The following is a 17,959-nucleotide window of genomic DNA, read 5'->3' as shown; positions in this document are numbered from 1 at the left end:
ACTCACATGAGTCATATCAGTGCCTTAAATGATTCAATTCGATTTTTTAAAACAATAAACATAAACACATCTGCAAAATCCAAATCTGAAATAAATATTTTTTATAAATAAATAAATATGAATAATTATTTGTTTAAACATCAATTACTTTAGATTACTCGAGCACAAAAGTACATTTTAGTCACAAATGCGGTTTGTTCGGAAAACAAGTAACAGATAACGCATTTGCGCCACCTAAAGGAATCAATCGACTCCGAATTATCATTTAAATTTCAGTCTACTTCGCGATAAGAAGATTCTGATGAAATATAAACTGAACCAATCTGGATATTTCAAATGTAGAGAGATGGCATAGAATCGATGTCATGCATTTGTCAAATGATTTTGATGGAGGACAGCGTCTTTCGCTTTAATTTACAGGCAGTTTTCATAGGCCTCCATTCTTTAATTAGGGCACATGTTTAATCACTCTTTGATTTCATTACTATTTCAAGCAACTGTCAAAACAGGTCATCCGTTGACGACAGCAGATCTGCTCTAGCTACACTGCTTTCTTTATGGTTTGTCCACATTTTGACCCCTTTGGACCTTATTAAATGATATATTACTGGAGGATATTCAAGTTGACTCAAATCACAGGCTTACACATTTTCTGCATTAAAACTGTTACACCCTTTGGTCTATTTGCTTACCTCCTGTTAGGAAAACAAAAGGAGACAGAGTATACCTTGATGCTGGGAATGGACGTCTGTGACATTTACATGCCTTGCTCGAATTTCTCAAATTGATCCATCTGCATCACATGAAAATTAGTAAAGTAACATTATCAATAAAATTCAGGACTGCTTTGCTGTGATTTGCATCATTTATTTCACATACAGGTGTTTCAGTAAAGTTTCTGAAGAACCAATTGTCCCCCAGTACACTTAAAAAAAAAAAGAAGAAACAAAAGACAACGACAAAAGAACATGACAGATTTTTTTTTTTAAACAAGCACAAACGACAAAACAAAAACCAATGACAAAACACAACTCATGTGGACATAAACTGATAAGTTCACTGGTAAACCCAAAGATATTGCCAGTTTCTGCTGACCGACTTGTGCCTGGCATGCCCATGATTCCTACTATAAACATTCAAGCCACAGGGCATATAGGAAACCTGTCTGATGCTAAGAACTGATTCTAACTAATAATAAGGAATAACGGCAATTATAAAAGGGGATCATAAGATTTATGAAAACATTAAAGTCAAATGGACTCTGTAAAATAAAATAACACTGAAATAATACATTGAAGAACATCTATTTAGATTAAAAAAGCAACACTCACTACTTTGCAAACAACTTTAGATATCATCACACAGAAACCATTTTAATCCATTTTCAAACGTATACAAGCAAACTGTGAGAGAAAAGACTATAGCAACCACGTTTGCAAACTCATCTTTCAATTTTAATAGCTAATCAAGGTTACTTCTTTAATATCAGCAGGCTTAATTCACCACGCTGCTGCATATCTGTGACCTCCCATCTTTTATTATTAGGTCGTGTCAGTAAACAATACTTTTATGCTTTTAATATGGAACCTGAAATGTATATACATATGCAATCTGAGACCCCAGAACACTTGAATGTGTTTGGTCACGTAAGTGGAGGATGATGAGGTTATGAGGTGGATAGGGAATTAGGGAGGATTGAGGAAGCTATTTAAAGCAACTGGAAAATATTATCGGCCGTCTGGAGTGATTCACTTTGATAAATTGATGTCAAGAGCTTAGTATCATTGATTATTATACAATAAAATACTCAAATCTAAAGCTGCTTATGTGTTTATTATATGTTGTGTTATTTTAAAAATCTATTCATCATTTTGCATACCGACAGATTTCACTCTGGCACAAAATGAAATCATCTTTTCTCATTCTGTGTAATTGTTTCAGAAGAACAAAAGCATACTGTAAGGTTTGAATGATTCATTAGCATAGTTTATTTGTGCCATTTTTGCTTGCCTTGCTCATATTTCTAGTTAAAAAACAAAACAAATCCAAAGATATTTCAGCACAAGTATGATTTGCAGCATCCCAATAAAGCCCCACCGCAGGCATGCACCATGGGACTAGCATGCAGAGCAGCGCAACGCGAGTCACTCCAGACGGCACCAGGCTCTCACTAGCTTCCTCCACAAACACCACCACAGATGTGCAGCATCTGAACTCTCCCGAGTTCTGTTACAGAGCTGTCTAGCAAAATGTTACCTTTACCGCCTTGCTTATTGAGAGAAAGAGACAGAAGAGTAGGGGAGAGAGATACTGGATAATGGTTTAAGATGTAACGCGTACAGGAATGTATAATGAAAGTTAATGAGTCTTCCTTAAAGAAAAGGCCAAAAGACTTTCATGGAATATTATTCTATGTACGAATGCCACTTATAATAATCACCTTTTTAATGAATGTCAACTAATGTATGAAATTACTAAGAAAGGTGTGAGATGATGCATGTGTTGCACGTTCACAGTATGTACAACTGAATGTGCATGCGCATGTGTTGTAGGGGATCATGGCTGTTTCCTGTGGGAGAATGGCAGGTCAGAGGTGAGAGAGGTCAGTGTCTAAGGGTCACAGTGAGCTAGAATGAGGTCAGACTCGGGGCAACTGCTTTTCAATGAATTCCTTCACAGCAGACATCTCCTGTAAAGCCAATCAGAGAGTAGTATGGGTGTTAGAACTAGCATGAACAAACAATATAGTTTCACTGTAACCACATCAAAGATAATATTTTGCATGATTTCAGTTCAGACCTCATCCTGTTATTAGTTCACATGGAGTGTCGTATATAGAACCGTTCTATAGTTCTTAGCAATAATTACAGTACACTGTCAGAAAAAAGGCATAAAAGTTGTCACTGGGGTGGTACCCTTTCAAATGATTCACCTTTGTACCTTATTTACCACTAAAGTATGGAACATAAGTACTTTTATTTAGCAAGGATGCATTCAATTGATTAAAAGACAATACATGATTAACAAATTAACAAATAAACTTGACTTGACAATACATGAGAAGACAATAACAATAAAGACATGCATAATGTTAAAAAGGATTTCCATTTCAAATTATGTCCTTTCAACATTCTAGTCATCAAAAATAATGAAAAAACATGTATCACGGTTTCCACAAGAAATGAAGCAGCATAACTGTTTTCAACATTCATAACAATAAGAAAAAAAAGTTTCTTAAGCACCTAATCAGCATATTAGAATGATTATCTGACACTAAAGACTTGAGTAACGGCTGCTAAAAATTCAGCTTTGCCATTACAGGAATACATTACATTTTAAAATATATTAAAATAGAAAACTGCTATTTCAATTGTAATAATATTTCACAATATTACTGTTTTTTAATCAAATAAATGCAGCCTTTGTGAACCTAAGAAACTTCTTTCAAAAACGTTACAAAGTAGTGTAGTAATACACAATAAAGAACTGCTATTCAAATGAAGACATATAGGTAGGTCTAAAAGGATTCTACAGATTTTTTTGTTTTTGAAGGAGAATCTGTGAAATTTGAACATGGTAAAACATGTTAAATGTAGGTTTCTGTGAGCGTAAAAGATGAGTCTCACCTGTGGACAGGAGCTATGCATGAGACCCGGGTAGGTGCGGAAGGTGACATTCTGAGGAGAAATTATGGTCTTGAGCTTCTCTGCGGTCATGGCCCCGAATTGCACCGGGATCATGGGATCCATCTCGCCATGACACTGCAGAATGGGAGTGTCCTTGTTTCCACTCCCACTTGCAGCCTAATGGATAAAAAAAAAAGCAGATCCATATTGATAGACATACCTATTTACATATATACATATTTATCCTCACACAATCTCACTGCTGACATCTTGTACCTGTGGGAAAGTCTTGTGAAGTGGAAGCCAACAACTAAGCCCAACAACACCCGCTAGATGCTGCTGAGAGGTCAGAGCGGTGTAGAGAGAGAGAGCTCCACCCTGAAGATCAGACATCAAGAGAGGAACTGAACCGCATCTGCAATGTCAGCCATTTGAGTAATAGTAGAAAATCTCAGGATGGATCACTTACCTGAGAGAAGCCACCAAGAATGATACGACTGGATGGTATACCATTCTTTACCTCGTGATCGATGATGGCCTTTACTATTGAAAAAAAGGAGTGGTCTATACTTAGTGCCACATAATCAAATTTCAACATATAACAACTAGGGCTGGGCGATATGGGCAAAAATTCATATCTCTGTATTTTTTGGTCGATTTGCGATAAACGGTATACATCTTGGTATTTTCGTTTTTGTATTTGTATTTTAAAAAATCTGTATTTAATTATATATTTCACTTACCGCCCAATGTTGTCCAACAAAACAATACATATTAAAGGCAATAAAAACAAAGTGAATGTAACCATGTAAGCCTTTATATTATGTGCAAAAAGGGTTAAAATCACATTTCATTCTAACATTGTAACATTGCAATCTAAAAACAAAAATAAGGCTTTTAAAGCGGAAGTTAAATTAACTAAACTTAAAATGAAAATAAATGAGAACAAAAGCACAGAGTTGTGTTAGGCTATTTTGATTACCCCATTACAGTCACTTTACACTACAGTCAGTGCGATCATAAAAATAGACTTATTTGTAGGTTTAAAATTCTACATGTCACATTTATTGTCCAACTACAAATATTTCAGCAAAATGTATATTTCAGACAGAATTACTGCGCTCCTATTTAATTGAGCTCTGTCAGTTCGAGCAGCGCTCATTCACTGAAGTCTGTGAAGTTTAGCGGAGAATCCCAAAGCAGAAGGCTCATGCTCATGCAAAAATGGAAATATTTCCATGGTTTTCTAACATTTACAGATGGAGACTATACCAGTGAAATGTAAGTTATGCATTCAGGAAGACAGCACATCTCAAAACACATCAAACAGCGCGAGTAGCCTAGTGTCTCTGTCAGCGGCACAAGCAGCCTTTCTGTCAGAGCATATGATGGGCCAAGCCGCTTAAACTAATATGTGAAACAAAACTATGTCTTCTAAAATTTTCCCATATTATATTATATTTAGGGCTGTCAGTTTAATGCGTTAACTTAATTAATTAGTTATAAAAAAATAACGCAATTAAAATATTTTAAAGCAATTAACATAAGGGCCCGCCTCCAGACCTGTACATCATCTTATATTTCATATAGTTGACTGTTGACAAATATGATGCAGGGCAACAAGTCCATAAATGCAGTTATGCCCTAAAATTCAAGATATTGGTACAAAAATGCCCCTGTATGTGTTTTTGTCTCATATTTATAATCATACGATATCACACAAGCAGGGAGAGCAGTAGGCTATTACACGAGTTCTGATTCTGTCCCAAATATCACGAGTTTAAATGTGATTTTATACAACAGTTCAGTAAATAAGAAGTTGATATTGTGTTATATTTTAAACACAATATTATGTGTTTTTGCTCAATTTTGCAAAGAATATATTACCTTTAAAGCCATAGCAGAATTGTTGTGCATCTCCGAGCAACACAGCGGTGTTTAGTTTCTGAATGAATCCGCGTTTTGAACGAATCGTGTGAATCAATGATTCAAAGGCCCATTCATAAAGAGAGCAGTTTACTTCATTCCTGAATTAATCAGCCGTTTGAATTAATCGAATGAAGACATTTACCACCACCAGTATAATTTAATTAATAATAATAATAATAATAATAATTAAAGGGATAGTTCACCCAAAAAAAATAAATTCTGTCATCATTTACTCACACAACCCTCATGTCATTTCAAACCTTTCTTTTGTGGAACATAAAGGAAGGTATTTTGAAGACTGTTGTTAACAAAGCTTGTTTTGGTTACCAATGACTTCCATTATATGAACAAACAATACTGAGATGTTTCTCAAATTATCTTCTATGTTCCATAGTTTACGTTAGGCTGTTGTAGCCTAAATTTTTGTGTGTAACAAATTTTTTTTTGTTGAATCCAATCAAATATTTCTAAAGCTACAATTTGTAATGTCTACTTGATACTTTCTCATTTAACACAAAAATATCTTTAAATAATATTTTTAATACCATTTATTTTGCGATTAATTAATCGGAACGTCATGTAATTAGATAAAAAATTGACAGCCCTAATTATATTAAATTATATTGTATTATAGTTCAAAAGAACAACATTTATTTTAAAAATATATTTTCTTTACGGTCACTTTTAATCAGTATAATGCATCTTTAGGTATTAATTTCTTTCAAAAATCTTACTGACTGAACAGCAGTGTATATTATATATTTATTATATATAAATCAGTATAACAATTTGAGTAACATGAAAGATGAAAATTAACATTAATTCCGAATGTCTTTTTAACCACACTTTTGCTTCAACCACAAATATGTAACATCTGACCATCTGTACAAAGAGCCACTTGATTTGATTAATGACCTAAAATAGTACAGAATCTGAAATACTTCTTCATTTTACATCATACATTTTCTTTGTTTTACATTTTTCAAAATCCTGAGCATTATTTATTCTCGGGTTTAAATTACATTTTCAATCCCCAGTGCACTTTTATGTAAATGTACTAGACTTTTAATGTTATCTGCAGCAGAGGAAACTTACCATGAGGGCATAGTCATCTTCATGTTGAGTGTTACAGGGATTCGGGGTCTAGAGTCAGAAAGTATGATCATTTATTCTTTGTAATAAATTACAAGGAAATCAAGTGATACTAAAATTTTTGTATTGCATAACAATAAACACATCAAGAAATATTTTGCGATTCACAGGCTTTCACTTACGCATGTGGGCAGATGTATTTGATGTATGGCAGTCGAATAGACGTCATGGTATCAGCCCAGCCATGTCTATAAAAAGTAACACAACAGGGTTATTTCTACACCAGGGCAGAGGGTATTAAAAGATCCCGCAACAGGCAGGTAATAAACAGAACGTACCCTGTGTCACCCAAGCCATGAAGGAAGATCACCTGCAAAGTTAACAATTAAATGTGAAACTTATCTCTGCAAAGCACCAAAGAGGCCAGATTTCCTGTTTGATGCTGGCTCTTGGTTATTTTATAAAAAGATACCATCTCAATAGCAAACTTGAGCTTTCTATTAATCTATTCACACTTTTCTTCCAATAAAGAAGAAGGCAGGCAGCCTATTTGAAGATTTGAACTGTAAACGAGAATTTGAAACTTTCTGTCATCATTTACTGACCCTCATGTCATTCCAAACCCAAAAGACTTTAGTTAATCTTTGAAACACAAATTAAGATCATTTTAAAGGGGTCATATGATGCGATTTCAAGTTTTCCTTTCTCTTTGGAGTGTTACAAGCTCTTGGTGCATAAAGAAGATCTGTAAAGTTGCAAAGACTAAAGTCTCAAATCCAAAGAGATATTCTTTATAAACGTTAAGACTTGTCCATGCCCTCCTAAAACGCCTTGTTTAAACACGCCCCTCCACATATCTACATCACTGTGTGGGAAGATTTGCATAACACCCCCCAAATGTTCACACAAAGAAAGAAGGCATAACTTTTATTCTCGCTGTAGTATTGTTGCCGCCACCGCCATGTCGTGAAGGCGCTGTGTTTGGCCTTCCAAAAGAGGACGATATCCGCTTCATCATGCCTGGAGCTGATCCGTGCTGGTTGCTGAGGAAAAACATCAACTTCGCTTTGTCAATCGCCGGATCAGCTTTCACCGTGGACGAAGCAGAGTCCAGCCCGGGGTCGTCACATGTGGTTGCCGCAAGCCTTCTTTGTCAAATCCACCGGGCGCCGCTTACTCAAGCCACTGTGTGTTTCGTTGTGAAAGCGAAACTACTTTGTTTGGCCTTCCAAAAGAGGACATAATGTTTCTATAAAGTGGGGCAGTTCCAACTTTGCAAGGACAGTCTGGCGCTTCTGACTCAAGTCAGTAAGTACGGTTTTTATATTTAAAGAATTTGCCACTGATGATTCAAACGCGAGTTTGAGCAGTGTAGAGTAGTGCTTATTGTTTGTCATTGCTCCGATCACAAATGCAGACATGGTTTTATGTTTACGCGGCGCAATACGCAACACAAAGAGTAAAAACACAGTACAAGTCCTTACAATCAGTAATTATGTCCCCACTGAATGCAACAAATGCCTCGTTTGTAATGGGTTTTATTGGTTTTGTCTCATCGCGCCGGACACATGGAAACCATAGAATGCATGATGGAAACACAGTATGGTAAGGGCGTAACATTTCTGTCACACGCTTGAGGTATTCGGCCAATCACAATGCACTGGATAGCTGGCCAATCAGAGCACACCTCGCTTTTCAGACCACTGAGCTTTGTAAAAATCGATGCGTTTCAGAAAGGCGGGGCATAGAGGAGAAACAATAATGTACATTATGTGGAAAATAATGTGTTTTTTTTTACCTTAAACCACATTACACTAAATAATGTTCTTTTTAGCAACATCATATGACCCCTTTAATGAAATCTGAGCGGTCTGTCCCGCTTTTAAAGTGTAGGTAACCAAAATTTAGAATATTCATAAAGGTCATAAAGGCATTGTAAAATGCTTTTCATTGAAAATTTTATTTAGGCTTTTATTCACATATAAACACACATACATAGAGCACATTACATATGATAAAACAGATTCCTGTGCATGTCATGCACAAGAACAAACCTCTTTAGTTTTTACGCAATGTGCAGCATTTTGAGCTTGTTTATAATATGTGATGTGATTCATTTGCAATGCCTTTACGACCTTCTTGGATCTTCGATCTTCAAGTCTTGGTTACGTGGACTTTCAATAGAAGGACAGAAACCTCTCAGATTTCATTAAATATACGTATATTAATTGGTGTTTTGAAAATGAACGATAGTTTTATTTACTCACAACACAAAGGTGAGTAAATGACTTTTCATCTTTGGGGGAACTATTCCTTTAAGGAAACTTAAAATAACTGACCTGTGTAATGCAAATGAAGAACTTGGAAAACTTTTGATTTTAGTTAATGATTCGACTGGTATCTTACCACAGCCGTTTCCTTCTCCGTCCCAGGCACTGTGACGGCTTCGGAGAGCAGGGGTACAGACATGTTGTTGCCACACATACAATGGGAGGAGTGCTTTTAGGAAAATACAACAACAAAATGTTCAAATGCAATCAGTACAACATGTTTACGCAAAATACAAAGGCCCAGGCAATAAGTACTGGACATATGGTTATTAAAGATACGAACCAGACGATTTTAGAAAGAAACTGTCAGCAGGCTGCAGAATGATTAACAAAAGTTGGTTTAATTACCAGTGTTATTAAAGTCCTTTCAACTAGCAATTCATGCCCATCTAAAACTAAAAGTGCTCTATTGCACCTGCAGAGCATCTAGACGTGAAAAAGAAACAGAACGTTGAAAGATAATGTAAAAATGACAGGGTGATTTAGCCTACTGGATAAGCGCTGATGCTTATGTTAATCATACAGATTCATTTTCCGCTGGTGACTGTGCGGACATCTGCTTAATACGAGTTCTCGGAAAACTGTTTCTGATGAAAACCACGAGTCCCTGTTTTCCTGGAACCACATGACAGCACTGAGAAATCGAATCTTTGACAGCTGCAGGAAGCAAAACACTCGTCTTTGAGTGGCCTGGTTGACCATATCACAAGTTTAAGCCCGGAGTGTTTCAACACTTGAATGAACTCCATGTGCCAGTCTTGGTTTTATGGGTCGGTCTGGCTTTCTGAACTTTAGTACTGCACATGTTATCAAATAATTCAATCAAATCATCTGCTACTGAGATCTCCACTAAATACCAGAAATATACACTTTTCAACTATAGTGCATAGTATCCTAATGCACCAGTACGCAATTCTTACACCATGACTTATACACATTAATGACTGTACTGATTATCTCTAATGCGACAGTGAAATAATCCTTCACATGTATCCTGCTATGAACACCACGATCATGTATTCAAGAAGAAAGGGATGGGCAGCGAAAACAATAGAGAAATCGGCGAAGCTTAGCTCTTTTTTTCCCCAACCTGGCGGAATCAAGGACAGGGTAACGTTACATGTATAAATAAAGCCGCTAGGTCGTTTCATTAATACTCGAGCGACATGATCGCAGTTAGGCAGCTTAATCCTGTTTCGTCTGTATGATTGTCACAATGAAACCACAGCCTCATAGATGGAGCTATCTGGATCTCGAATAATCCCACTATTGCGCTACTCAGCGACAAGCTAGCGCGTTTATAGCTAGCGAGAAAGCCAAGGTCAAGGGGTAGATTAAAATTTAGGGTTCAGGCAGGAAAAAAAGCAGATATAAACAGCGGCCCAATGCTACAAATGTATTGACTCACCGCTTGCTATCCCAGGTCACAACGGAACTTCCGCCTCTTCTGCCGGAGAGGGGTGGAGACACCGCGCTGTGATGTCATCGTATTTGTTCAATCGCGTGAGGGTCAGTGTAGCAAATGTGGAAGCGGATTTAAACATTTCAAGTCAGCAATCTGTAAATAGTATCTTATATTTTGTAAGCGTAAGGCTAAAACATGTCAAAATAAATTATTTTCTGAATTGTCACAATCAGAATAAAAGCTAATATATATAAAATGGGTTTGTTGTGATGGATGCTCAAAATGGTTCCATCTTCACTTCTGTTACAACATACATGTATTTGTTAAAAAACACATGAACTGAAATTGTAGCTCTAAGATGTGCACCACTATTTAAATAGTTGCAGAATAATAGAAGTTGTTATAAAATCAGTGATATGAAAAGGCAAAAGCGATTGAAATTAACCAGGAAATGTTCTTTAAAACTTTCTTTTTACACAAACTACACAAATCCATCAACGTTAGACACTTTTGAGGTCTCAATTAAACATTTTCTTAAATGGTTTTGAATGTCAGAGTTGACCCAAGCTAATAATAAAAAATAATAGTAAATGTAATAAAACTTTGTAAAACAGAATAACAACAAACTTCCCACACTTTAGAAATGTTTTTCTAAGGAACAGGCTTCTTGCAAGCCTCATCTGTTCTGTTAGTTGAAGGATACACTGTTTATTTGACGTAAGCATACATTAAGTAATTATGCTTATATAGCCTAAGGTTTATTGGCACATTAGCAGAACTGCAGATTAACAAACCCTTGTGAAGAAACCCCTGTTGAATACATCAAAGAACACACAGGTTCTCTCAGTTCATCATCTCACCGTTATCAAAACTCATGCACACTTTTATAGTTTCACACAGCACACGTGAGATTCTCGCTCCTCCATTTGTCATGATATGAACTGTGTCTGAGGTGTAATGTTCTCCACTTTGTGATCTGCTGGGTTGGCTGCTGCTTCATAGTTGCAGATTGTGACCTCATGCCTATGAGCCTGAAAGAGAGATAAAAAGATACCAGATGACGGTGACTGCAAAAATGCAGATGCTTCTGGATTTCTCAACTTATTTTTCTTTCCAAAGTAAAACAGATATTTATAAAAACAGTAACGTTAGCATAATATTTTCAGAATATGGCACATCTTCCACCATTTATTAATAATGATGATGGAAGTGTTGTTGTTATAGCATGATATATGTTTTATCCAGTACTGACCTCTGTGTACTCTCCCCGCAGACCAATGTAATACACATGAGTGGATTCTGCCCCAAAGTTTCGAGATATGTGGATTGATAAGTGCTGGACGTCCGAGAATCTTGCAATCCTATATAAAATATTGGGGGGTGGTCAACATAGATTTATAGTGTCCAACATACAGGATGTACTATGAATGTGCTTATGCACATGTTAACATTCTTAAAATTGCTTACTTGGTAGGATACTCAAGCTCAGCAAGCGGATCCCGGTTTAGACGAAACGCTTGCTCTGGCTCTCTGCTTGTATCATCAAATGACATTTGGGGGATGTTCTTGTACCTGCCCAAAAAATTACCCACTTGCAACACTCATTCATGTAAATTGTAATTGCATTATCCATATGTGATGCTACAAAATATATTTTTTTATTTTTTTTTTTTTTTTTTAACACCGTGAAAGCAAATTCACAATCTCATTTTAGCGGTGATGCAATGTGGATACTTCCACCATTTATTAATAATGATGATGGAAGTGTTGTTGTTATAGCATGATATATGTTTTATCCAGTACTGACCTCTGTGTACTCTCCCCGCAGACCAATGTAATACACATGAGTGGATTCTGCCCCAAAGTTTCGAGATATGTGGATTGATAAGTGCTGGACGTTGGAGAATCTTGCAATCCTATATAAAATATTGGGGGGTGGTCAACATAGATTTATAGTGTCCAACATACAGGATGTACTATGAATGTGCTTATGCACATGTTAACATTCTTAAAATTGCTTACTTGGTAGGATACTCAAGCTCAGCAAGCGGATCCCGGTTTAGACGAAACGCTTGCTCTGGCTCTCTGCTTGTATCATCAAATGACATTTGGGGGATGTTCTTGTACCTGCCCAAAAAATTACCCACTTGCAACACTCATTCATGTAAATTGTAATTGCATTATCCATATGTGATGCTACAAAATATTTTTTTTTTAACACAGTGAAAGCAAATTCACAATCTCATTTTAGCGGTGATGCAATGTGGATGCAAATATTTAATTGAATGCAAGCGCATAGTTCACCCAAAAATATTTGCTGAAAATTTACTCACCCTCAGGCTATCCAAGATGCATGTGAGTTTGTTTCTGATCTGATCAAAACGGCACCCATTCACTGCAGAGCATCCATTGGTGAGGAAGCGATGTAATGCAAAAAAAATGTCCAAATCTGTTCTGATGAAGAAACAAACTCATCTACATTTTGGATGGCCTGAGGGTGGGTACATTTTCGGCAAATTTTAATTTGTGTGTGAACTATTTCTTTAAAGCAAATTTTAAGTTATATAGATCTTTTATAAAGTTATTTTTATAAAACATGTTATTGCTTTATTTATATCTGTTAAACAAATGTACAACAATAGACAAAACTATTTTAAGTTTTGTAATATTTGGCCTTTTACACAATGTCCTTTTTAACAGTTTATCAATTATTAGCAATTGTTCAAACAAACTGCTTGGACACTCAAGCTCAGCAAGCAGATTCTCGTTCCCAGTTGCAACACTTATTCATGTAAACTGTAATTGCATTGTCCATATGTCACACAACAAAAGGTCACGATTTTTTTTCCCCCAGTGAGTGCAAACTCACAGTCTCATTTCAGCTGGGTGTGACTCATCATCTTCTCCAGAAATAATGATCCCTTTCAGCTTCACGCTACCTGTAAACCTGCAGATTTAATCATATGCACCAACTATATCCATTTCTATTGGAAAAGCACATAGTATTTAGGCCATTATAATAAACAGAAGATAATTAAGAACAGAAGAGAAACTGAAATGAGTGTGAGAGAACGGATGCTGCTCGCAACAAATCTTACGGTATATTGAACAGAAGCTCCTCGTCAGCATCGCTTTCAACAAACTGAAAATAAAACGGGGGACAAACATTAGAACAAACAGAACAAGATTCTAACAATCGAGCAATCAGTTTATTTAATTTCTCAAAAGACAACCGTCGTCTTTTACTTAGCAGAGTTCATACAAAGTAAAATAAACATGCATATATGCAATTAGGTATGCAAGTAAATACAGAAGTGTCTTAATTCGCAGTTTGACACATGACCATTTAACGTCTGTCACAACTCCTGCGGAACTAAGCCAGGTCAATTGGTACCTTCATCCGGTCAGTGCGTTGATCCCAAGGCTTGAACACCAGTTTACCGTCTCCGTCTCGGCTCTCATTCAAACACTGAAGCTTCTCGATATCAATGCGTTTGTACAGCTCATATTCCACTCCTCGCTCTGCTGGCTCGTGATCGCATTCACAGCAACCGTGACTGTGTCCACCGCCGTGGCCGTGACCGTGTCCAGACATGGCGTGAGCTTGCAGTTCGAGACCGGAAAAGTGCCGAAACACTCACAACTAAGCTTAATGGAGAGATATGTACGACAGCTCGAGCGGCTTCTGTCACATCTGCTAAAATCGCAGTTACACATGTGATAGAAGTGGGAAAGTAGACAACACACAAATACGGAACGTGATTGGACCACAAAAGCCAAGGGAACCAATGAGGAGCAGAGTTTGGAGTCGCGTTCTTGTGACGCATTAATGTCTCATTGGTCGCTCCGCGTCGCCGTAAATAATGTGGGTTTAGGACTGGGCTATAAACGATTAAATTAAATAAAGATTATGACAGTATTTACTCGGTCCAATGTTGTTCATTCTCCATTTTCTGTTTGATACAAAGATGAAATGTTTTGGCATAAGGTCAGTCCATTTTTAATGTATTTTGTGTTCCACTAATGAAAAGAAAGTCATACAGGTTTGGGACAACAAGAGATAAATAAATAAATGATGATACAATTTCCATTTTAGGAGATAGGATAGAGTGATAGTGAAAAGTTGAAAATGAAAACTTTAATTTTAATACCGAATCATAACCAACCCAATTCAGTACAAAATTAAAGTTAAATTCCCATAAATATATACATGGATAAATAAGAACAAGGTGAGAGCAACACATGGATTTTATTTTTAAAAAATGTCCATAGAACACTTCATAAAATCTATTAAAATGACTTGATCTTTCATTCATGGCAAGGTCCAGGACTGCCAGGTCCAAGATTTAAAATAAATATGATGGTGTGGAATTGTACAGTCCTTGAACTTTTTACATCTCATCTCATTCTCGCTCTCACTCTACAATAAAATCATACTTAGTCCCATGAAAATGCAATGAAATGTAAGCAATTAAACATATAACAGAGTCTGGGTTCTGGTGTCACATGGTAATCTGTAGTGTACCACTTGTTTTCTGTGTTTGTAAAAAGCTTACAACATGCTATGACAATTGAGCGTGGATGGTTGTTGATGCAGATATTTTCTGTGATTGCGTCCAGTGAACTGTACTGATAATATTAAAAAGCATAAAAAGATAAGAGGTGAGAGGGCATTGCACATTTTCTATGAAGCATTACAGCAAAAAAATGTTTCCTCTGTCATGTCGTTCTCTTGTCTATCACACACACAAAAACATGTTTCCCTTTACCGCCGGGAAAATCTGTTCTTGAATGCTTTGATAGTCTTAGCCATCATTGGGGCAACTTCTGAAAAAGAGTGAGCAGAAAAGTGGTGAAAAACATTCAAACAACCAGTTCAAGCAAATAAATGAACAAATTTTGGACATGATCAATATTAATGGTTAATATTCAATAGAAATTTCTATAAAATAAATGATTACAAGGAGTATATGTAGAGATAGTTGTAGATAAACATGTAACAGCAACAACATTTCCTCTTAAGACTCACTTTTGACCTGCGGTTTGTCTCTGGCACTGTGACCACCAGCACTGCTGGGAGCAGAGGGGCGTGAGGAGGACTCGGGTGGACTGCTAAAAGACGAATGACCACCATCACTGGACTTGCTATGAAAGCTGTAGTTTGTTGCTGGTCTGATCCTGTATATGAAGAATTAGCATCATATTTAAATGGAATTACAAAAAAGAAAATCCACCTCCGTTTACTTTTGAGAAACTCAGAAAGCAGATTGTCAGTAGAAACGTCATGATAAAGAGTCATCTACATGACTAATGACATCTGTGTGACTAATGCAGCATTCACTTACTTGGCAGATGGAGGAGCAGCGCTTGTGCTGGGAGAACCATTTTTAGTGCCAAACTTCACCTGTATACGGCGGACATCTCGAGGAGGCTTAGCGTCAGAGTAGACATACGCCATTTTAACCTGCCGCCCTGTTAAAAGTGATCAATATAGTGAAAGAGTTATCATTGTGAACACCGTTTACGGATTCCTCACCTACATTTTTTTTTTTGTTTTTTTCGCACTCACTGAGCTACAATGTTTTCTATGCAATACGTTTGATCTAAAAGTACTGATTACTGCCTGTAAGTACCTTTAGGTTTGTTTGCATGGGCAGAGGTGATGTTCTCCGTGAGCTTGCGCAGACGCTCTTCCCTTTCTTCATGGAGCCGGAGATACAGCTCCCTCCAAGATTCATACTCTTGTCGAGGTTCATGTTTAAAATCCCGCTGACAGTGTCTCATCCACAGATCATCGGACTCTTCTGTGAAATACTGAGTAGAGATGCTTGAAATTAAAGATTAGCCTAAAAATGAGCTCTAACTCACCATTCTAATGGGAAAATTTCAAACGCAGCGTTGATCTTGAAATAAGCATTATGACTGAATATATAAACTAATGTTCAAAAGTCTGGGGTGTGTACGTTTTTTTTTGTGTTTTTGAAAAAGTATCTTATGCTCATCAACCCTGCAATTATTTGATCAAAAATAGAGTAAAACAGAAATATTGTGAAATATTACAATTACGGTTTCAATATCTGTAAAAAAAATAAAAATAAATAATAATAAAATCTGAAAAGAATACAAAGACACAAGTAGTTCAGTAAGAGAACCAGATGAGAGATAAATAATTTGCACGTGACTGTGTTGACACGTACTGGATTACACTGCTCAATCCGATAAAGCTGCTCAGGAGTGCATCTCTCCAGAACCGGTTCCAGAATCTCGAACGGCACTCCACCCACTTCATCAATTGCTAAGAAAATACAAGAAATACCAGTAAAAAGCGGATTCATGTCAGGTGAATTTGTACTTAACACTTCTGCCAGCCTGAACCATCATGGCATTCTTTACAGTTGTGATTTCAACATAGCAATTTAAAGTGCTGTCACTAGGCACGTTTCCACTACAGATTTGCGCAAAACTTTAAAAAAAAACTGAAAAGCGCATACCTTTGCGTCTCTGGGGGGAAAGTGGTGTAAGATCAATGGAGGGCAGTGGTCTGTAGTTGGGCTGGATAGCTGGCAAAGGGATATCAGGCAGAGTGGGAACCACATCCACTACCTGGAGAAATAATAATTAGAAATCCTTCGACACATGGACAAAGGCTGGTTTCCCATCACCTCGCCTGAGAAACATGTTCAGCCTCACCTTCCTGCGTTTCTGTGGAACAACAGACGTGGTCTTTGAGGAAGAGGATGGCTTTGAGTGTTTACTACTGGTCCCATTGGCTTTGCCAGACTTAGAGGAAGCAGAGGGAAGCAAGACAGGAGGCTGAGGGGGTCGCGTGGACTGCTTTTTTTTCTTTTTGCTTGGGGTCGGAGCATCATATGTGAGAAAGGATTCGAAAGACATAGTTGGAGCTTCATATGGCTCCTCATCCACTGGCTCTGGAACGTCCCTCCGCTCCCTTGATTTTCCTTACAGACAAAAGCAGGTCCAACTAAAACCTTATACTTAGAACAACTCAGTTTTAAAGGGATCATATGATGTTGCTAAAAAGAACATTATTTTGTGTATTGAAATGTATTTATGCGGTTTAAGGTTAAAAAAAAAAAACATTTTCCACATACTGTACATTATTGTTTCTCCTCTATGCCCCGCCTTTCTGAAACGCGTTGATTTTTACAAAGCTCATCGGTCTGAAAAGCGAGGTGTGCTCTGATTGGCCAGCTATCCAGTGCGTTATGATTGGCTGAATACCTCAAGCGTGTGATGGAAATGTTACGCCCCTACCATATTGTGATGCCCTGTCCGGCCGGAGCGACGACACAAAAACATTAAAACCCATTATAAACGAGGCATTTGTTGCATCCAGTGGGGACAAAATTATGGATTAAAATGACTTATACCGTCTTTTTACACGTTGCATCACGCCGCGTAAACATAAAACCATGTCTGCATTTGTGATCGGAGAAATTACAGGAACAGTTGGCGGACTTGAGTGAGCGGCGGCGGGCGGGCGGGCTTGAGATCGGCGCGGCCGGCGGATTCGACGAAGGGGCTTGCGGCAACCACATGTGATGACCCCGGGCTGG

At 37.3% G+C, this 17,959-nt stretch overlaps 2 protein-coding genes and 1 pseudogene across 2 annotated transcripts; all 3 read right to left on the bottom strand.

Moving 5' to 3' along the window:
• Positions 1-851: 851 nt before the first annotated feature.
• LOC107591658 (acyl-protein thioesterase 2-like) lies at positions 852-10,518 on the bottom strand. Its single transcript, XM_016280879.1, has 10 exons — positions 10,386-10,518; positions 9,261-9,291; positions 9,054-9,146; positions 6,986-7,017; positions 6,830-6,895; positions 6,651-6,698; positions 4,096-4,336; positions 3,903-4,004; positions 3,627-3,803; positions 852-2,689 (listed from the first exon to the last, which is right to left on the bottom strand). The coding sequence occupies exons 3-10, from the start codon at positions 9,129-9,131 to the stop codon at positions 2,639-2,641; spliced, it is 795 nt and encodes a 264-aa protein (XP_016136365.1). The 5' UTR covers positions 9,132-9,146; positions 9,261-9,291; positions 10,386-10,518; the 3' UTR covers positions 852-2,638.
• A 497-nt stretch (positions 10,519-11,015) lies between these two features.
• On the bottom strand, positions 11,016-14,112 carry pithd1 (PITH (C-terminal proteasome-interacting domain of thioredoxin-like) domain containing 1). The gene is made up of 6 exons (XM_016280902.1): positions 13,777-14,112; positions 13,481-13,524; positions 13,252-13,329; positions 12,405-12,509; positions 12,190-12,298; positions 11,016-11,413 (listed from the first exon to the last, which is right to left on the bottom strand). Exons 1-6 carry the CDS (start codon positions 13,975-13,977, stop codon positions 11,312-11,314), a joined length of 639 nt encoding a protein of 212 aa, XP_016136388.1. The 5' UTR covers positions 13,978-14,112; the 3' UTR covers positions 11,016-11,311.
• A 694-nt stretch (positions 14,113-14,806) lies between these two features.
• Positions 14,807-17,959, bottom strand: part of LOC107591642 (transcription elongation factor B polypeptide 3-like) — an 11,326-nt pseudogene continuing 8,173 nt past the window's right edge.

Source organism: Sinocyclocheilus grahami, unplaced genomic scaffold (genome assembly GCF_001515645.1).
Source record: "Sinocyclocheilus grahami isolate Dianchi unplaced genomic scaffold, SAMN03320097.WGS_v1.1 scaffold144.1, whole genome shotgun sequence".
NCBI lineage: Eukaryota > Metazoa > Chordata > Actinopteri > Cypriniformes > Cyprinidae > Sinocyclocheilus > Sinocyclocheilus grahami.
This window is presented reverse-complemented; position numbering and strand designations above follow the sequence as displayed.

Coding starts and splice junctions, on each gene's coding strand:
- pithd1 (XM_016280902.1), bottom strand. CDS start 13,977: ATGTCTGGACACGGTCACGGCCACGGCGGTGGACACAGTCACGGTTGC. Junction 13,525..13,776: donor AACGCACTGACCGGATGAAG/GTACCAATTGAC, acceptor TTTTATTTTCAG/TTTGTTGAAAGCGATGCTGA. Junction 13,330..13,480: donor GAGCTTCTGTTCAATATACC/GTAAGATTTGTT, acceptor TTAAATCTGCAG/GTTTACAGGTAGCGTGAAGC.
- LOC107591658 (XM_016280879.1), bottom strand. CDS start 9,131: ATGTGTGGCAACAACATGTCTGTACCCCTGCTCTCCGAAGCCGTCACA. Junction 7,018..9,053: donor CGGAGAAGGAAACGGCTGTG/GTAAGATACCAG, acceptor TTAACTTTGCAG/GTGATCTTCCTTCATGGCTT. Junction 2,690..3,626: donor TGCATAGCTCCTGTCCACAG/GTGAGACTCATC, acceptor TTGGCTTTACAG/GAGATGTCTGCTGTGAAGGA.